At 38.6% G+C, this 21,768-nt stretch overlaps 1 protein-coding gene across 3 annotated transcripts in view; it reads right to left on the bottom strand.

The window, feature by feature from the left end:
- Window positions 1-13,495, bottom strand: part of Otogl (otogelin like) — a 146,168-nt gene extending 132,673 nt beyond the window's left edge. For all 3 annotated transcript variants that reach the window (XM_028873093.2, XM_028873094.2, XM_037196783.1), the window contains exons 1-6: window positions 13,223-13,495; window positions 12,170-12,209; window positions 11,148-11,196; window positions 4,021-4,087; window positions 2,203-2,301; window positions 161-315 (exon numbers count right to left, since the gene is read on the bottom strand). In XM_028873093.2, coding sequence (XP_028728926.2) covers window positions 161-315; window positions 2,203-2,301; window positions 4,021-4,087; window positions 11,148-11,196; window positions 12,170-12,209; window positions 13,223-13,301 — 489 coding nt within the window. In that variant the 5' untranslated portion in view covers window positions 13,302-13,495. The remainder of the gene's footprint in view (window positions 1-160; window positions 316-2,202; window positions 2,302-4,020; window positions 4,088-11,147; window positions 11,197-12,169; window positions 12,210-13,222) is intronic.
- Window positions 13,496-21,768: the final 8,273 nt, after the last annotated feature.

Here is a 21,768-nt window from a genome sequence, read left to right as displayed (position 1 = left end):
ATTACACTAATATGACCACAAATTTGGACCGTTCTATTAAAAGTAGAGCCCTGTGTGTTCTATAATTATTGTCCAGTTCTCATCATTTGTCCAATACTTTTAAAATACATTATTTCCCAGGAGTAATTTTTTTAATTGATTAAATTCAAGTACCACCTACCCATACTGTGTACTGAGGCTCCAAATTACCACAGTCCTTTGCAAATATATAAGAACAGCTTCCTGGGAAGTAATAGTAGATTCCATCAAATGTTTCAAAGTGATACTGTCCCCAGGTTTTGCAAATCCCATCTCTGCCACTTCCCATGTTTGGGACTAAAAAGAAATAAAATAATATTTAGTAGTGTAAAATAAATCACATCTGTCCCAAAATGTTCAGTCATGATAAGTAATTGTAATTTTCACTGAAGTAAGTATTTCCACCCCACTTTGGGTAGCCCATAGTACAGAAAGGAACAAGTAGCATTGAACAATCAGCTGCTCTTAAAACTACCCAACTCCTTAAAGAAAACCCAGTGTCCAAGTTGCTGTGAAGAAAAGACTTACATTAGAAACCCCCCTAATTTTTGTTTCAAAAAGAAAGATCCAGAAAAAAGGAAGCACAAGGAAGGTGATACAACAAGTTGGTGATGCCAACAACGCCAATGAATGGCTCAGAAAAGAAAGAAAGGTCACCATGGAGTATCCTAGAACAGCACAGACAGCATGAGAATACCAGTCTCCACAACTCTTTTAAAAATGTCTTTATGGTATCCAGAGAGAAAAATAAATGATGACCCCAAAAAATCATGTTTATTTGCCTGGAAAAATGGAGCTGGAAGCATTAGTCATTCGGTTTCCTGGAATCTCAAAAAAATGATGACCTCAAACTGGTGAGATTTCAAGCAATATTTATTTTAAATTGAACAACTTTGTCTATTATGATCATGCCTCTACTCTAGGTAAGCTCCTGCTCAATTTTATTTTTATTTGTATTATTTATTATTGTTGTTGTAGGTGTGGTGTGCATGGGGTCATGCTGTGTCACAGCAAGTGGGTGTCTGTGGACAATTTTGTAGAGTTGCTACTCCCCGTCTACCTAGGAATATGTGGGTTCTGGGGATAGAACTACCACCATCATGCTTGGCAACAAGGACTTTTTCTCTGCTGAGTCATCTCATAGTCCCCTCATTTTTTTATATTTCAAATGCTTCACTTTATAATAATGTAAAAAAGTAGTAATATTTGCTAAAAAGTCACTCGGTGATTTTTTTTTATGTACTCCACGGAAAACAGAAAGATAAGAGTCAATGCCAGTGTCTCCTCCTTTTCAAAACATTTACCTAAATTTATTAGCTCAGGCCAACTCTGGTCCACTCAGGAAAAGGCATAGACTGGTTGGTGCATCTTGCAGGCAGTGTTCCCTGGCAGTGCATCTTACATGCTGAACTTTCCTTTAGGGCACTCAAGTTTAAGTGTTGCTTACCGATTATGTACCATTAGTTGCAGACACACGTCTCTATTATTCACAAATATACCCTGCTTTGTGCCTAGCATATATTCTTGCAAATGGTAAAATGCCGGTTAATAGCGGTTGAAAAGTATTAACATAAGATCCCACCTTAGACACTGTGGATAAAAAAATATTTTAAAAGAACGCCTTTCATTCCAGCACTCGGGAGGCAGAAGCAGGAGGATCTCTGCGGAAAAAGAAAGAAAGAGAGAGAGAGAGAGAGAGAGAGAGAGAGAGAGAGAGAGAGAGAAGAGAAGAAAGAAAGAAAGAAAGAAAGAAAGAAAGAAAGAAAGAAAGAAAGAAAGAAAGAAAGAAAGAAAGAAAGAAAGAAAAGAAAAATAATCCCGTGTGCCTGCCTGAAGCACTCTCAGGACTGTCTCTATACTGAGTATCCAGTTAATCAAATACAAAGGAGAGAAGTGAAATATACTAAGTAAAAGAGAGAGATAAATGAGAAGATGGTCCTACTGGACTAGTGTAATGGAAAGTAGAAAAAAAATACTTGAGGAAATAGAGGTCGGTGGGAAGGGAAAGCACACACATCTATTTTCTTTTACAGTGTTTCTAAATTACTTCAAATTGATGGAAATAAATTTGGAGCTCTCTAGCTAATGTCCCAAATCCCAGAGGACGAACACTTCCAAGTAAATCATGACTTAATGTTCTCTTTCATATCCCATAATTCTCTCATAAATATCCCTGAAACTTACCAATCTGGCACCTTGTCCCAAGAGCTTGGAATATTTGACAGTCACACGTACCGGTCTTAGAACAGAAAGCCCCGTTAAGGCATTCATGAGGACAAGAACCTGAGGGGCAAAATAATAACTTATCTTCTGGCGTGGATCAGCTCATATAAACACAATATGTCACGATCTAGCTTGGACTAGCTGTAACACTACTAACTTAAACAGAACCCGGGCCTTTTGCCTTGTGGTGCAAAAGAATTAAGCCATCAAATCTCTATCTGTTCATTTCATTATGTGTGCAGTGAGGCCAGAGAGACAGGCTTTCACATCTCAAAGTACTTTGCGAGGAAAGGTTAGCCTCCTTCGAGCAATGGGAAGGTCAAGTTCCCATGTAAGGAATCCCTGTCCCAGATGATGAGAACCAGAAATACTCAAGCTGTAGATGATGCCCTGCACTGAGTTTGGAACGCATCCCAACAGCCCTTTTCTCCGGGAGCAAGTGCTGTGCTGAAGAATAACTCAGACCTTGCTTGCTGCAGGGAGGGCTCAAACAGAGCTAAAACTCGGAGGTTTCTCCCACCTTTGATGAGAGGGGTGGTATGTTTCATTTGAGGTTTGCCCATTAATACTGAGGCTCGGTTATAAATGACTTAGTCTTTGGAATCTGTGTCTAACCAAGGTGAGGCAGAAGCAAAAGTCCCTTCTGGTTGTCAAAAAAAAAAAAAAAACTTTTTTGTGGAAAGAAAACTTGCCCCAAATAAATACATTAAAAAGAAGTGAATTGCTATGAGTTTCCTCTAATTTCATGGGCTTCTCCTGAATTAATTTAAGAAGGAAAATGAGTCCTAACAAAATTGTTTCATCTGTTAAGGAGAAGACCATGGCAACTGGCAAGGCTGAGCCTGAGCGGACCCCAGGAACACATCAGGATTGAAGAGAACATCTTTGAGTCACTGTGAAATGTTGCTAAAGAAGCCCGGCCTGTCTGGAAGATGTCATGTTGGTGAAGGCACTTATCTGCTGCAATAGCAAACACAGGCCACCAAACACAAGAAGGACCGAGCTCTGTTACCATCCCCACCCCCCCACCCCGCCACCTCCACCCCCACCCCACCCCCTCCCAAACATCCACAGATTTCTCTTTACAATTCAAAGCCTTCAGATCTCTAGGTAAAGTTTAGGTGAGGGAAAACTGTTTCAACTTTAGAACTTTGTTTCACCAAAATAAAGGTGAAAATAATGTTTCTCATAAACTTACAAGCAATTTGGTTTTTAGGAGATGCACCATTTTTAAACTTGGTCTTGGATCAAGTAGTCTTACATTTTTCCAAAGGGTGGTTGTCTAAATATTTAGATAAACAAATACATCCTTTTTTTTGAAAGATGTATTTACAAAGTTGCTTATGCTCCTGAAAGTGAATATCAAACAAAATCTAAAAGGAATCACTGTGACTTTAAACATAAATGATAAGAATTGCTTCTGTTTCTTTACATTTTAAGCTACTACCAGCTTTCTGCTTAATGGAAATAGTAAACTGCTGAGACAAAATTCAGATGTCAGGGAACAGGTCATTTGTTCAGACAAAAGAAGTAAAGCTTCTAATACCCATGGGTGCTTTCTCCAGCCACACTGTCCTCAGCTTTGTCTAAATGTTTAGGTAAGGCCATTTCTAAAAATACTTTGGATTTGTATAGGACAGAAGCATAATGATTACTATTACTACTACCCTGGCTCAGTACCTCCAGTATCTATGAAAACAATCAGAACTGATTTAATATACCCCCTGGAGGGATCTCCTCAGAAACCATGTACAAAAGAACAGATCTCCCCACACTGACCTTTTATTTTACTCTCGCCCCAATTAATAGCTTCATGGAAAAAGTATCTTGGAGAGGTTGCTTCAAACTTTAAAACAGAGAAATAAAAAATGTAAATTAGTTCATTTATTTACCGTAAGCCAAACGTGCTAATGAAAAAATTCTGGAAAGCATTTATAAATACAGAAATTATAAAGTGCTGGCTTAACATATCTTTCTATTTTTGAGATTGTCTCAGTGAAACCGGAGGGTTCCCTTGGCATGATGTTTAGAACTGGCTTCAAGTCTTCCTTTTGTTTCTTTGATAACTTGGGCAAGGTATTTGTCCTCTGTGCCTCATCCCCCTCGCTGCTACCTGCATCCATCATCCCGTTGTGAAAGGATTCCCGAAGAAGCACTATATTTATATTAGCTGATTCTTTTCATAAAAAAAAGTATCAGTTCTCTGACATTTCCAGGTACAGATGAATCAGGGGGAAAATACACAGGGTTGGTACATAGCAGTCAGCGGTGACCTGACTGTGAAAACACCACTCACAGAAACACCGTCTGACCCTTTACTTCTGCTTAGGCACATTTCCTATCAGTTTAATGCCTCCATCTATTCATCTGTAAAATGGGAACAGTCATGACACCAGCTTCAGTGTGTGGTATAACGATGACGTAAAAGGCTATCCTCTAAACCTTCGGGGTAGTGTAGTGCTCTCCACAGAAGGCCAGCAATAAAGAAACTGACACTGTCTTAAACAATCGTTATGAAATATTGCTATTTAAGACTTACTGTAAACAATTATAGTTTATTAAAACTCATCAGTTATAGATTTTTCAGTCCAACTCAATTCCAATTATATATGCAGTGCAGGATCATACCCTTCATATTCACCCGAAGACATGCACTCAAACTCTGCACCATGATTATCAAATTAAGTAGCTGATGATGTTAGGGAAACTGGAAGGGGATGCAAGATAAGAAGGATGAGTGATGTGCTGTGAGGAACAAGGTCCTTTCTTCTCTAATTCTGATCATCCTTACACACAAGAAGTTTGATTTGGGCATTTTCCATTTCAGTAGTGTGTGTGTGTGTGTGTGTGTGTGTGTGTGTGTGTGTGTGTGTGTGTGTGTGTTGTGTGTGTGTGTGTGTGTGTGTGTGTGTGTGTAGCATGCTTGTGCTTGTTTATCTATGTACACATAAGGATGTGCATTTGCCTATGGAGATCAGAGGTTGACGTTTGCTGACTTCCTCAACTACTCTCCACCTTATTTCTGAGACAGGGTCCCTTGATTGAACCTTGAGCCCAGGGATTCAGTTAACTGACTAGCCAATCAGCTCCAAGGATCTTCCCATCTCCTTCTCCCCATCCTGGAATTAATGGTAAAAGGCCATTCCTGGCTTTTTACTGGGGATCTAAACTCAGGTCCTTGGGCTTTCCTGGCCAGTACCTACCGATCCATCTCCCTAGCCTCTCAATACATCCTTTGATCAGGAGAACTCGCCCCATGTCACATGACACAACTTGTAAACTCTCCCATTTGTTGAAGATTCACTTCTAACTCCTTTTCCCATATTATGGCTCCAAGTTCATACGTTCATTATTTCCTCCTCACAAATCAGTCCATGTTTTATCCTCACTGCTCAGTCTCTTCCGTTTTTCTCTGTCTTGTCTTCAAACAAGTTAGACTCAACCAACAGTTTATGACCATGGTTCCACCAGGATGTCAAGTTTAATTCTCACTTCCACCATATTGTTTCCAGCTGCCTAAATCAAAGAGCCATCAACACCACTGAGCACACACCATCTTTGAAGCTCTTTGGCTCTGAAATAATTTATGCCGATCCTTGCAACGGAAACCAATCCATCATCTTTTATGTATGACACATGTATAGCTACTTCAACTCTGCCCCACATTGGCCTAAGTACTTGAACAAATTATCTAGTCCATGAAGCCTCAGTTTCCCAATAAATAAAAAGGAATAACAGTATCTCCCTTATAGAATCATGAGGATAAAGGGAAATAATTAACACTTTAATAATACCATCATTCATATAATAAGAATGACAGGCTTGATACCTCTATTACTAAATGGAAATGGAATATAGGGGCTATTAAGACAGCGCAGCAGGTAAAGTCCAATGACCTGAGTTGGGTTCCCAAGAACACATGATGGAAAGAGAAAGAGGCTCCCAAAAGTTGTCTTTTGACATTCATGTGCATGCCAAGACACAAGAACACACACATATACACACTCATATACACACACTCTCTCTACACACATACATGCATGCATGTGCACACACAGAAATAAATAATTGTAATTTTTAAACCGAATACACTGTATAACACTGGACTAAAGCAAACACATACATTTGTCTCTTGCTCCACTTATTTCTGACCTCCTCTAGAGAAACCCCAATGATCACTTAGCACACCAGCTTCCTGAAAATTCAGCATCCCTTCTGTTTACCCAGAAATAATACATTTCACCAGTGTAAAGTTTCACACTCAGTTTTAGCTTCGGAGCGTATCTGAACTTAGAATAGTGTGCCACTTTGATAAGTGGGGCATTCTCTTTTTCCGTGTTATGTACATAACATCAAATAATTCATGGTGACTCAGACTCAATAAACCATTTGAACAGAAATGATATTTCTACAGATCCCCGGAGACATGGAACTTCTAAATTACAAGCTTGGTTATTCTTATTTATATGTATAAACCATGACTCCTGGTATGTCAGCAACAAGAACCAACTGAACTGGAACAAAAGATACCATTCAAATGGGGAAGCTGCCTCTCATGGCATTTAGAGCTCTGACTGGGAATGCGGTTTCAGCCCATCTCAGATTCACCTGGGTTCCTGTGGACATGCAGATCCTCCCACTCTTAAGCCCAGCCTTCTTTCTACCACTGCCTGAGGACAGAATCAAGGCAGGACTTTTAGGATATTTAGAGCACACTAGCTCCTCTCTTTGACCAGTAGAGAAACAGAAATTGAGGTATAAATATCCCAGTTTCCTCTTCCCTTGCAGAAGCAAAGGTGACAAGAGCAAGCCCCGCATGCCTCCATCAGGAAGCACCCCATTAACATGTCCTGTGTTGCATCTTCCTCCTTTCTCCTCTCCCTTTTGTCTGACCCTTCTTTGCATTTTCCCCAAAAACAGCTCGCCCAAGTCTTTGCACCCACTACCGCATTCTTTGCCCTACATTCAGGAATTTCTTCCGAAGCAGGCACTGAGCCCCAAACAAGACTTGGGCGAGCTGATGAAAGAGGGCAGCCCATTCTTTCTCCTTCCTGATTGCACCTCCGCAAGAGAATTGTCAACACCATAACGATGCACCCTGTGCAGAGAAATCCCTGTAAGACTCACATGCATACCATTTATAGAAGTCTATGCCGGGGCTTTACTTGCTTACGTCACTGCCGGCATATTTCTGAGGACAGTTATCCATCCATCAGTGTTGTTTGCTTGCAGCAGAGGAATGAACTCAGCATGAATGGCCTTCCAGCCTCTTTCTCAGCAGCGCCATGCATGACCGTGACCTCGTTGCTCCCCGTCATATTTCCCCTTTAAGAACTTAATCGACCTTAAATGGACTTGACACATGTTCACTGGCCACGGGAAACGGAAGTGCAAGCGAGCCTCCTGCTCGTCATCCTGCCTAAAATGGACTCCAAGGCACAGCAAGTGCATCCCTGCTTAGTAACAGAGGAGAGGGATTAACCTAACTCCTAGTAGGCAGATCATACAGGTATCCGTGACATGAAAATGCACAGTGGGTCGGTTCCATCCACGGAGCTCTTTATATGCACCTTTAGGACACAGTTCACACAAGTTTTTCAATCTAAAGTGTTCACCAGAATGGAAGAGGTTTTTTTCATCAATATATTTTCTACTGAGTTATACAGATGGTTTTTTGTGGTTAATATGCTCTAATGGCAAGCATGTCCTTCAAAATTATCACAGAAAATTCATTTTAACTCCTTCACATGATACATGAGAATTGTTCTCAGACATGATACCCCCATACAGCCCAGGCCAGATGGAAACTTACAATTTTCCTGCTGCATCTTCTCAAATACAAAATGCTCCTTAAACTGAACTATTATTTCCACTGCTATGCTAGGTTTTTTTAAAGACCCCATGACAAGGAAGAGGATTCAGTGGATAAAGTACTTGCTATGGAAACATAAGGGTCTGAGTTTGAATCTCCAACATCCACATAAAAAAACCAAAGCCATGTACAGTGAACTTTGGTCCCAGAATGTGAAAAAATCAAACTGATGTTGAGTAAAGAAGCTTATTCCCTGCTGGCTGGGTTTCAGAGTACCAAAAGGTGCCAAGGAGGCTGCAGGGGATAAGGGAAGTTATCTATTGATGGCTTACCTAGATGTGAACCCTGTGAACTACAGTAGTGGTCTGAATGGCATGATGTGCCCATTGGTACAATGGTGGCCCAAATGTTATAGGGTCAGCCAAGCACTTTCTGATTGGATTTAAGGCCTGTGTGTGGAAACGCATGCCTGGTACTCTAAATCTGGGCAAGAATCCATGGTCGAATAGTTCAGAGGCCCCAGAGGTGAACCAACTATTATTATTTTGCTAAGTAGACATTGTAGCAAACTGCCCTCTATATTCATGTCTCTATATATTATAGATTAGTCCAGCTCTCCGAGAAATTTCAACATGAACTGGACGGTGATTAATAAAGAAATGCACAAGTAATCCAAATGCAGAGAAATCGTGTGTGTGGAGTGCTAAGCCACAAATGAATCTTTTATGTTATCCCACAATGAAGGCTGAGGGACCATGGAGAAAGAATGTGCCAAAAGATTGCAAGAGCTAGCGGTCAGGAAGGACAGGACTGAAACAGTATCTTCTAGACATGACAGAACTGTTGGGCTCGTGCACTCACAGTAGCTGTGGCTGTCTGAATAAGACCTGCACAGAATGAAGTCAGTCAACAGTCTAGCATGAAATAAGAGGGGGTGGGGGGTTGAATCATGCACTACCACCTTTAACTGAGGAGCTACTGACAGCTCAGGACTCCTGGAAGAGGTTTTATTTACAGCACTGGCTCCTGGTAGGTCAACCATTCTTCAGTGGGTAGCTCCACGCCAATGAGTGTATGGGCAACACAAACTGAAATGAGTGAGTAATTATAAAAAAAAAAAAAAAAAAAAAAAAAAAAAAAAAAAAAAAAAAGGACCACATTAATTTGGGAGGGGCATGAGAATATTGGGGATGCTCTGGGAGAAGCTGGGGGAGGTGATAAGGGTGAGTATGATCAAAATACGTTTTATGAAATTCTCAAAGAATTAATTAAAACGTATTTAAAAAAGCCAGGTGCAGTTCCATATACCTTGTAAACCAGCATTAAAGGGAGAATGTCCTGGGGCTTGCTGACCAGCAAACTCCAGGTTTAGTGAAAGACTCTGTCTCAAAAAAGGGAGGCATAGAGCAATAGAAGAAGATACCTGTGGTGGTTTGAAAGAAAATGGCCCCCAAAGGGAATGGCACTATTAGGAAGTGTGGCCTTGTTGGAGGAAGTGCATCACTGTAGGGGCAGACTTTGAGGTCTCTTTTGCTCAAGCTTCCCTCAGTGTGACTAATTAGTTGGCTTCCTGTTGCATCTAAGTCAAGATGTAGGAATCTCAGCTCCAGCACCACATCTGCTTACATGCCACCATGCTCCCCACCAAGGTGATAATGGACTGAACCTCTGAAACTATAAGTGAGCCCTCTCAATTAAATGTTTTCCTTTGTAAGAGTTGCTGTGGTCATGGCATCTCTTCACAGCATTAAAAAACCTCACTAAGACAACACCTAATATCAAATTCTGGCCTCCACAGTGCAAGCACAGTAAATGCACTTATACAAGTACAAATACACCAAACTGTATAAACACACACACAAGAATCTCTAATCTCCACAAAAATGAATTTTTTTTCTTCTAAATTGCCAAAGTATGACATCACATTTGTGTTGTGGAGTAGAATATTTGTTTAACTAAGTAAAGATGTGCTACGTTTGTTTGTGTTGCAGAATAATTAACTATGTAAAGATGTGTTGCATTTTTTAATGATAATGCAATCATGTTACCCAGTATCCTTAATATATAAGAGGAAACAGGCAAAAAGTTCTCAAATTCACGGTATGCAACTCTTCAGAAACACCCATAATTTGGATGTTTTAGAAAACACAAACGTTGTCTGTCAGTACATCAGGATATGTCTAGTGCCCTTTTGCTGTATTTAACTCATGCCATCCCAGTCTTTCTCCATTTCTTCTTAGGTGTGTTCACCTTGATGCTATTGTCCTACCCAATATTGTGTTTAATTTCTAAATCATTCAAATGTTCCAGCAAGTAGATGGTTGTGGTGATACTTTATTTGTGCTGAAATGTGATATTTTATTTGCATGTTAATAAATAAAGTTTGCCTGGAGATCAGAGGTCAGTGAGCCATAAACAGAAGTCAGGCGGTGGTAGCACATGCCCTTAATCCAATCACATGGCAGGCAGAATCTCTGTGTGTTCAGGGACACAGCCAAGCGTGGTGACACGAGCTTTTAGTCCCAGTATCAACTATAGAGACCTGGAGGTCTGTATAGTCAGGCAGTGACGAGGAAGTCATGTGGCAGGGCTTAGAGCCAATGAGAAGGCAGAGCAGGAAGGCAATAAAAACACAGGTTAGACGAGAAGAAGTCTCTCTCTGGGCAAGCTACTATGTGGTAGTAAGAAAAGCTAGTCATGGCTATTTGCTATTTCTCTGAACTCTTTGGCTGTTACCCCTGTACTTGGCTCTGTGTTTCTTATTTAATAAGACTGTTTAGAAATTTGTCTACAGATGGTATCCAATCCACATCAACACTGAAGCCTACGCACAGGTTACTGAGATGAACGAGGGGAAAGAACAAAAGTGTTTCATTCCAAACACACCAATGTGAATTTGAGAATATATTTGAGGGTCACAAAAAATAAAATACAATAAAAGCTTGCAGAGAAATGCCTTCACCTCTTCATGCTCCTTCCTGTCTTGTTTTTAGCATTTCATTCCCTCCACAAAGGTCTCATTGTTGAAGTGACAGCAGAGTCCAGAGCAGAATGAATTATTTCTTTGCCTCTCTCCATCTGAGGCTTAACCTACCTGTACTGCTAACAGAGTTCTTTTCTGTTCATTTTCATGAAACTCACTTCTGCAAGAAAACACAAAGAACTTGTGTAGTCAGAGGCCCCTGGGCAATCTGAACAGCCTTTCCCAAGAGGGAGCTGGTGTTTTCCTCCAGATCTCCATCACTTTATCAAAGAGGCCTTTCTTGGTTTAACATTTAAAGGACCCCCCCTCCCTTCTTTGGAAGGGTGAGATTTGGGTGGTGAAGCTATCTCATTTTACAAAATTCGGGACTGTCCCCAAATCTCTCTGGGCTCTGATACAAACTGAATTTCAGGAAGGAACTTTGAGATTGAGAAACAAACAAAATAGTGTAATGTTGTAGCACCAATAGGCATAGTTTATTCTCCCTAAAACTTCATGAGTCTATTGAAGTAGATATTTATTAAGGATGCTTTTGCTTTTCCAAATGTAACATCCAAATTTCATCTGCTCTATGTCATTTAAAAGTAGAGTGATACAAAAACATAAGGACATTTAATTGCCAGTTATCCAAATAAAATAATTAATTCACTAACTTACACATCTGTTTTATGAAATTTTGTAATTTATATTATTTTGTATCATAATTCTGCTTTCCATTAAGCAAAGCAGTAAAAACTATTTTCATTATTCATTACTAGAACCATTTCAGTCATTTAATCACTAAAATCAGTTTTACTTTATGTCAACAATAATACATTAAGCAGTCAATAATGTATGTCAACAGTGAAATGTAAAGAAATATATTATTGGATATAATTTCTTTACAATCTGTTAAATGAAAGACATGTCTCTCTAGGACCTACAGGTAGTGGACAACACCAAGATCTTCTTACTAATGGAAAAGTGAATACCCATTCATTTCTAGTGTTTCAAAATATTTCAAAGAAGAACATCTCATGCTTTTTGTCAATGTTTCATTTGTTATATTTAAAAAATGGACAGAACTGTCTGCTAAGCTTGGCATATTCTCATTACTTTGATGTTTCAGAACATAAAGACAAAGAAATACTCACTCTGATGTTTCTGTCAGGATAGATGATGCAGAAATGTATCCTGCCAGAGACAAATATAGATTGTTGAGACTGCAAGACATACAAATAGCTCAGTCTGGGTTCTGCTGTTTAACAAATCATTTTTATCCAGTTCTAAAATGTGGATTGAGAATTGCTGCTGGCTATTTAATTCTTTTTAGAGGACTCTGACCAGCAAATAATCTATGATACACCTGAGGTGGCCAATAATCCAGAAACTATGGTCAATGTCTGCAGATTTACACAGTGGCATCACAAGATGGAGTGAGGGCCAGACATGGGATCGCAGAGCTGTTCTAGTTCTGGCCCTCCCACTTAGTATTTGGCGAGCAGAACCATGATGCAAAACAAGCCACAAAATGATCATGTAGAACAAGCCAATCTCAGGGCCCCTCCAGCACAGCAGCTACATCTTTTCCTTGAGAGTGAAGTGCTACTCTGATTGGAAGGTAGTGACTTTGATGCGTCTTTCTGTCCTTTCTTCCATTTCCCCTAAAAGTTCCAAAAATAGACTCTTTTTCAGGGATCAAAAGGTAAAAATTAGATATCAATAAAAGCCATCTCCATAAAAACATGTCATAAAAATTAATTTATAGGTCAACGTGCTACAAAAATTGAATTAATTTATAACTGCAAACGTTAAAGTTAGATCTAAAAAAAAACTCTCTTAGATTTTAATGATATGAAGCAAGTTGAAACACTCTATTCCACTCTATTACAAAGTTTCAAATGCTTAAATTACATACAGCAAACAGTTGTGAATCATGTTTGAAAGGGGTAAGTTAGAATGGCAGTCCATCATGATAAAGGCATCGTTTCAAATACCCACTAGAGAAAATGTAAAAAAATATCAAGAAAAGGATTGAAATTCTCAGCATTCTTAATAATTCAGTAAAACTGTCTGAATGCTATTTAGTACATATCTAGTCTAATGACTTCAAAATGCTTGAGAATCAACTTCAAAGGGAGCTATATCAATTTCAAGAGAGAACGACACAGGGTAAACGAAGGTAAAAAAAATACAAAAGTTCTTACCTTGTAATGCAAACAGCAGTATAGGAAACGAGAAAACACGCCAAGGTACCATTAAATTGAGTTTTCTCACAATGTTCATTTCAGTGGAGTCTTTCTCCCTGAACCGAAACCAAATTATTGGTCTTCACTATGATGACATCTTACAAGTGGGAGTATTTGCTGTGCGCTCACACGCAAATAAATACAGTTGTGGGATAAAGCAACTGGAAGAAAAGCCCCGGCTTTCTGCACCCAGCAGCTGAGGTTTTAGAACTCACAGTCAATGCCTTTGGCTGAGGCTTTCATTAGTAATGCAAGGCAGCCCTCTTGCCTGAGCCCTGAGCCGGTATTAGTTACAGCCAGCCACACACCTGCACCTCATACACCTTTTTAGCCGATGTCAGCCTTTTGTAACTTGAAAGATGGGAGCATCCAAACAATGCTTGGTTCTATCTTCTAGCGTCATGAAATAACTACTCTTCCTAAGTGTTCATCATCCACGTCTTGTTAGTTACAGAACTGTATCCTTTGGGGACAGGTGGAATGAAATCTAACCAACTCTCCTTACAGTGTAATATCGTATTCTTAAAAGTTAAACTGAAGCTATGTGCGTATATTTTCAACTGAAATCCTGTTACAGTCTAATACAAGTTGACATTTTCATCAGCCCACAGAGCTGTTAAATGTTATAGAGCAGATGTAGATCTGAAAAGAAAACAATGTTTTTTCCTAATACTTATCTTTAAAAAGAAAACAAAACAGCTCAATGGGTACTGAAAACTTTTCCTAATATTCCATTTTGCCATCCTCTATGACAAGCACCTCTTTTGGTCGCAAAGAAAGAGTTCTGATTCCAGCAGGAGGACACTCTTCTCCAGGAGCAATTGACTGCCTCCAGCAGCAATGGAGAAATGCTTTCATCTTTCGTAATGAACGTCGAGGAGATGATCTGAGACCACAAACAACTCAAGGCCACACTTGTACAGTGGTGCACACTTCCTGCAGCAGATTCCATGACTTGTCTTGCCCCTGTCCCTCTCACTTAGCAGATAGGCTTCAACAACAAACAACATCTGATTACAAAGTTACTATCCAACAGTTATTACTGTTTGGGGTTTCCCGGACACTTCCTTTGCAATAACTTCAAAGTATCCAAGGGCTGACTCATCCAATATCTATTACATATGTAGTTTCCTGTTATTGTCCCAAGTTCACTGATCATGTGCTGTTATTGTTCCATGTGGTCCTAATTCTCCATTGATAAATAACAGCTAATTCCATGAAGCAACAGAAAATGTATGATCATTCAATTAAAAAGTAAGCATGAAATATACACATGAATAGCATTAAAATTATAAAGTAGTGATGGTCCTGTCTAAAACACACATGTGCACACTCATTGTGAAATTTTAATGCATGTATTTTAAAGTAAAGTATGCATTCAATAATATTTACTAAATAGTTCATAGTCTGTTATTCTTGAACTAGAAAATTAAGACTACACAGATAGTTGAGTTAATAACTTATATTTACATTTTAAACATTGGTCCAGAAATATGTATCTACTAAGCCATGTTCAAAACTACAAAATCATCTGTTTTTAATGTGTCAATATAGGATAATTGGAATGCTATTACTGGACTCTGTTTAGAACACAAAAATTACCTTCCAAAAGCAATTTTTCAGACTAAGGGAAGTAAATTTTTTGTGTAAAATGTTTTAAATCAACATACATTATTAAATCTTTGCTTCCCTGCCCCTAGCTAATCTAAAATAATGTTTCTTAGTTTTACATATAAATCAACATATGATATGACAGATATTTAAATAATGCTTCATAATTGTTCTTCTCTGTCTAATAACACCTTGATTTTTTTCTTGAAACTTAACTTTTTTTCACAAATGATGTGCATATAGAAAACTCTTGAATTGAAATCAAAGTTAAATTTGATGAGTCGATGGTTTTATTACAAACCTAGTTCTTTTTAATGCACCTGAAAATTGCCTAGAAAGAACTAGAAAGTCATGTGAACTTCATGTTTCTCATATAAACTTTGATAGCACATGAAATCAACTGAATTTTCACCTCAATTTTCATATGGTATCTTTTGTTCATTTCTCATATAAACTTTGATAGCACATAAAATTAATTAAATTTAATAACTGAATTTTCACCTCAATTTTCATATATCTTTTGATCCAAAAACATCCCTTCAATTTTCACTGAATGAAATTGAAAATTCCAAGACTACATCATCTGACTTATTTTTTCTCTCTTTTTCTGTTTTAAAACTCTGTATTCAGAAGCTGGAAGGTGTTTTGTCTAATTAAAAAAAGAGTAAAAATTACCACACGCACAAAAAAAATGATTCTCAACATGGCGTTCTTTTATAAGTAGAGGCTTACAGTGCCTTCCCTCTGCTCCCCTCTGTCAAGGCTTCTCTTAAGGAAGAAGCTAAAAAAGAAGAAAGAACAATGACAAAGAAAGCAATAACCAAATGCCAAGTTCTTTTTCAACTAACTCCGTCATGAACTTGTTACCTGAAATGGTAGTCAGCATGAAAATAAGCAAAACAGGCTTCCATGAATAGCTCCAGCAGAACAGAGAGTTTAGATGAAAGATTAGGCCCAGAGGCACAAAAGGGAAATTTATGACTATTGCTACATGTGATTATTACTGTCAAAATGACAACTTTTATATTTCTTTCTACCCTGACAGAGGAACATAAGCCAAGTGTGAGTCATCCGCCAGTTTATGAAGAGATGAATACTAAGTTCATATGAAGCCCTGAGTCAAGCATAGAATGCAAGCAATAAACAGCTCCCTTTCTGCCACAAAAAGCACTGCACATTTTCCCACGTGGAATATGAGCTTCCGAAAGTTGACACCTGACAACCTCTTAGCCTCAACACAGCACATTCAGAACAGCTGGCAAGAATGGGTGAACTCTGTCCTCATGGTATATATGTCAACAATAAAGGGACTTTGTAACAAAATTCGTTGTCTTCAAAGAAAGTTTATTTCCCTAGAACATTTATATAACATTAATTTACATGAATTGAGATTCCCATCTAAAGTAGCTAACATTTGACTTCCATAATATCACAGTCTATTAGTGAAATTCAATTATGCCCCATTTGCTTTGCTAAACCTAACACACTGCAGGTTCCATAATTTTTTTTCCCCAGAATTTGTCTTGTCATTCAGATACCAAAAAGGATCTATCTCTAAGATGAATTTTAGCACTATGAATTTCATTCTTGTATTATAATAAAGTAGTCTGCAGAACCCTACATGTGCTCTCACACTGTGTGTTACATGGCTATGCCTGGGATGTTTCACATAATTTATTATAGATGGGAGACCTATCTTAACTTTACCATATAAGGATATGTAATACTTCATCAATCATATCCGTATTAGCCATTACTTCAGTTTTTAAGTTTAGACCCCAAAGTCATCACGCTACAGTTTATAAGGACATTCATTTTCCAGGCTGTTGTATGGTGACTGGTTTGCACTATCCAATGGGAAAAGAAATAATGTTCCTCCACTTAGTTTTCTCTTGCCTGCATGTTATTTCTGCACCTCTCGTGTTCTCTGAACTATTACCCCATGTTGTATTTACATTACCTAGAGCATTGCGTGAGGTATTAAATGAGTGGTGTTAGTTTCTCATGTCTGTGATCACTGCTTGTATCATTAACATTTGTGTGCACCTACTTTAAAACTGCTGAGAGAAAGCATTTTAATGTCCTGGGGGCAAGCAGAGATGGTTTCAATCCCAATGAATGTAGAGTTTGCTTCTCTCAAGGTGGACTCCTTTAAGGGCTTTACAGTTTTGTGTGCTGTATATATTGTTGCCATTTTCTATGAGAAATACAGAGTTTAGGATATATCTATCACCCTCCACATCCCCCAAAAAAATGTATCTACTGCTACCACGTCTTCCAGGGTTTTCTTTGATTTCTTAGCTTGAAGGTTCTTAGAGTCTGAATTCAAGTCATGACTCCAAATTAAAGGAAATCTAAGTCCATTTCTTGCTTTGGCTTTGACTTCTGGGAATGTCACTTACAGTTACATGGAAGCATCAAGTGATTTCTGGGGTTAATTTAACTATCTTGTTTATCACCTCCAACTATTTTGTAATGGGTAAATTTTAAGATCATATAAACTACCATATTACCAAAACCAGAACACTAACCATCAAAGACAAGTTTTTATTTCCAGGTATTTTAAATATTTGTTTTCTTTTTATTAGCTTAATTATGGCTTACCTTCCCAGCTTAATTATAAACAGAAATTATTCAAAACAAATAACTGCAAAATCTGTTTTTTAAGAAAGTACATCCAAACAACTCATCTCTGGATACATTACACAATTTAACCAAATAAAATTTGGTTATTAATAATAATAACCAAACCATATTAATAAAACCAAATCAGTCAGATTTCTCTGTGCCATGACTGGATGGTTTCCTATCACACCAAGATTCTAATTCAAACAACAACAACCTGGCTCATGGTGGTTGCCACTGTAACCACTGGATAGTGTCCAGTGTCAATTTAATCACACACTTCCTCTGAATTGGAAAGGTTGACACTGAATTGTCTTTGGAGATATGGTCTTATTGTGATTTTTTTTTCAGCAGACCACAGATCAGTATGAAAACAACAGAAGAAACCCAGTTCTTCGTTATGATTTGAGAATCAAATAACAGTTGGTCAAGCCCCCAAGAGTGCACCCCTTATCTTGACATGACCTCTTTCCTACTCCCAGCCTGAATTAGACTCTTACTGAGTTACATACAAAAGTGTTCTCATGACCTTCCAAAAGCTGCAATGACAATACCCTGGTCTGTTAGAAGCATTTCTTCAGTCTTCTCTTCTAACAAGATAAGTTTATCAACTTTACCTAGAGCACAGTGATAGTTCTCTAACTGGTGTGTACAAGAATTACCTAGGGAGCATATAGATACGCAGATTCCCAAGCCCACCTTCCCCCCAGTTCATACTTTCTGACTGAGTCAAGAACATAAGGCATCTATGTGTTGAAAATGAGAGAATCTGGCTTTAGGGAATAGAGTACAAAAGAGGTAGGGAAAAGGGAATACAGACGAATTGTAAATACAGTGGAGTTGATGAAATCCTTTGGAATACAAAGAAACAGAAGGTGAAGAATTAAGTGGGATTAAAGGTGAGCATACCTGCCCACTGTGGAGAAGCTAATTGTGTGGAGAGATGACATGGACATATTCAGTTTTTCTACTCTTTCCAGGTTCTTTACACAAAGCAGCTCCTTCCACTCACAGCCACTGGTCCATTGGCAACACACCTTCAAGACTCCCACTGAAGAGGTGTGATGTGCTGTTCTCTCATGAACTTAACCCTTAGGAAAAGATGTCTGTGTCCTAATTCTCAGAACCTGGGAAATTTATTACGAAAGAAAGGTTTTAAAGATGTGGTTGTGCTTTCTAGATGAGAAGATTATCCTTGAGAATGCCTGTGAGCCCAGGGTAGAGATGGCTAAGTGTGGAGAACAGAGTGAAACACTGATGGACAAAGAAAACAGCCTCTAGAAACTCTACAATGCAAAAGAATTTATTTTCTTCCAGAGCTTCAGAGAAGAAAGCTGTTCTGCCCATGTCTTATTGTTAGCCCAATGAAACCCATCTCAGACTTCTGCTATCCCAGTCTATCAGATACATTTGTGTTGTGTTAAGTCACTAAGTCTATGGTAATTTGTTATAGTAACAAAAGAGCACTTATATCCCCAATCCACCAATATAGTCACTTGGTCCTCCATAAAATGAACACGTCTAGTCTGAGAACGGATCCATATCTTTCTCAGATACTGAAACATAAATTACAGAGACAAAAATTATTTGTGGTCCTAACGTTGTGAGCCATGCCTTTGTGGGCCCAGGCAGAATTGAAGATGGCAGCTATTTTTTCACCCATGTTTGTGCTACTAAATAGGCAAACACAATCAGGTACTTTGCAGAAAGAAATAGAATGAGGCAGTTGCTCAGAAAGAAGCAAAGAAACAAGTGGTATCAGGGCTACATCTACCTATCCAATAACTCCCACTTAACTTTAGTTAACTTAGTATTTTTTGTTGACAGTGGTTCATAGCTACTGTGTAACACAATTCCTAGGAAGACATGAATAAATATCTACTCACCCCGGATAGGAAATCAACAATAGGTAAGGGTACAATCAAAGTCCAACTTGACGAACCAATGATTGTATTAGGGTTACTTATAAGAATATGGGTAACGAGTTACTTACATAAGGAGAAATGACTCAAAGACAGTTGTATCACCAAAAGTCCACCCAAGCATGGGTGAGAGCTCATGAAAGATGGAACTCTGGAGCTCATGGCACAGTGTGCAGGCAGCCCAACAAGTCAGAGAGTAATTCTTAGAGGCAATTCAGTTGATCTGAACCTGTTCCATTAACTCAACTGGTTTGCTTTCCAGGCAACTTGGCTGCCTCTTCTAAGCATCTAAGTTTGTCTGAAAATGTCTCTTAGTAATCCTAACTGTGTTTATATAAGCTTTTATTGGAGGGGAAAGAGGAGTCTAGTGAATCTGCTTCATTTCAGGGACTTCCTGGGGCTTTTGAGTTGTTCCCTTCCTGCATTTTAAGGACTTTCCCTACAGGATGGAATGCTTTAACTCCCTAAAAGGAAGGTATCCTGAGTCTTCATCAGCTTCTTTCTAGATGGATGGTTTTTATCTTGGGGAAAATTGCTATACAGTAATAGTTGATAAAAAAAAAAAAAGGTGGGTAGTTATGATGATTGATATTATGTGCCAATTCTATTGGATGACAGGGTGTCTTGATATTTGGACAAACTGTTCTGGGTTTTCTGTAGGGTTGTTTCTGGGTGACATTAGCATTAAGTCAGTGGATTTATTAAAGCATGACACCCTTCCCAATGCAGGTAGGCCTCATCTAATCCACTGAGGGCCTAAAGGAAAAAAGGATCAAATTAGCAAAATATATATATATATATATATATATATATATATATATATACTCTCTATATATGGTTATATTAAAGCAACAGCAAAAAAAAAAAAGGTTTTCCTCTTCCTTCAGACTCAGATTCACACTAGAGTCCAACTATTGGCTTTCTTGGTCTCCAGCTCATTAATTGCAGATTGTGGGATTTCTCAGGTTCCATGAGCCAATTTCATATATAAATGTTTATTTTATACATTATTTGTGTGTGGGAATGTGTATGTGTCCTGTTGACTGTATTTCTCTGTGGAATCCTACCTAATAAAATGATCCACTCCTCAGGAGTATATCTTAGTCCGTTTTCTGTTACTGTAACAACATATCCTTATTTTTGAAAGAAGTATATTGAGTGCACAAAGATTTAGGCTGAAAGCTAAGAGAAATTAATTCTAGTAAGGTCCTCATGGCAGATAGGATCAAGACGGCAGACTCTCATTTAGTAGATCACATAGCAAGATGGGAAGCCAGAGATAACTGAGAGTCGAGGTCTGTATATTTATAACAACAGAAACCACTCAAGATTATATAAAACCTATACTAATCCATTCTGAAGGTATCCTCTCCTCTATTTCCTGATCACAGTAACACACACACACACACACACACACACACACACACACACAACCCACACACACCTATGCATATTTGAATTTGAGAGAGAGCAAGAAGATACATAGGAAGGGCCAGAGGCAGAAAAGAAAGGGGGAGAAATGATGCAAATATATTATAATCTTGAAAAATAAAATAATTTTAGAAATCAAACAAAATTTTAAAGGTGAGGAGAGATTGGCTCTGTGATGCCATTACGCTCTGTGTTTTACGGTCTAACATCTGGCTTACTTCCTGGTTGAGGTAAGTTACTCTGCTGTTCACATAGACAAGAAAAAGACAGAAATTCCTAGAAATGGACAGATGGAAAAATCCAACCAATCACACACAAAAAAAATGATAAATAATGACTGATATGAGTTCTGAGATCATTGCTATAATTTAAAATGTTATGTTAGATGACAAGAAACATCAAAGAATAAAACCTATAAATCACCTGTAAAGTTAATCCAATGGGCATCGCAACACTAGACAAAGGAAATAGGGGAAAGAATAAGTTGTGTTCCCCCCACCCTTCCCCCCCCCCCCCGCCAAAAGAATCCCATAATATAAACTCCATTTAAAAAAATCATTCTAAAAATAATTACCAAAGTGCAACTGTGGGGAATGTGATTCAAGTTAAGGTGTTCTGAGACAGTTGTGGAAAAATGGAGGGTCTGAAAGGTGATGTTTAAAGTAAACCCAAGACGATCAAGCAGGAAAACTTGCTTATGTAGCTGACTGGAAAGAAAAGGAGCCCGAAAAACCTTGAGGAACTGAAAGGCCCAGGGGGACTGGAGTAGAACGGACGGAGGAGTGCTGGGAGGAAGACTGGAATGTGGAGATAGCGAAGGGAGGCTGTTCAACCCCTTCAGGTTAGTTCTCCAAAAACCCTGAAGCCGGTGGAGAATATGACACAAAGGAGCAAAGGACTGTGTGCACGTATGCA

Source organism: Peromyscus leucopus, chromosome 18, assembly GCF_004664715.2.
Source record: "Peromyscus leucopus breed LL Stock chromosome 18, UCI_PerLeu_2.1, whole genome shotgun sequence".
NCBI lineage: Eukaryota > Metazoa > Chordata > Mammalia > Rodentia > Cricetidae > Peromyscus > Peromyscus leucopus.
Note: the sequence above shows the minus strand (reverse complement) of the source record. Positions and strands in the feature narration are given on the sequence as shown.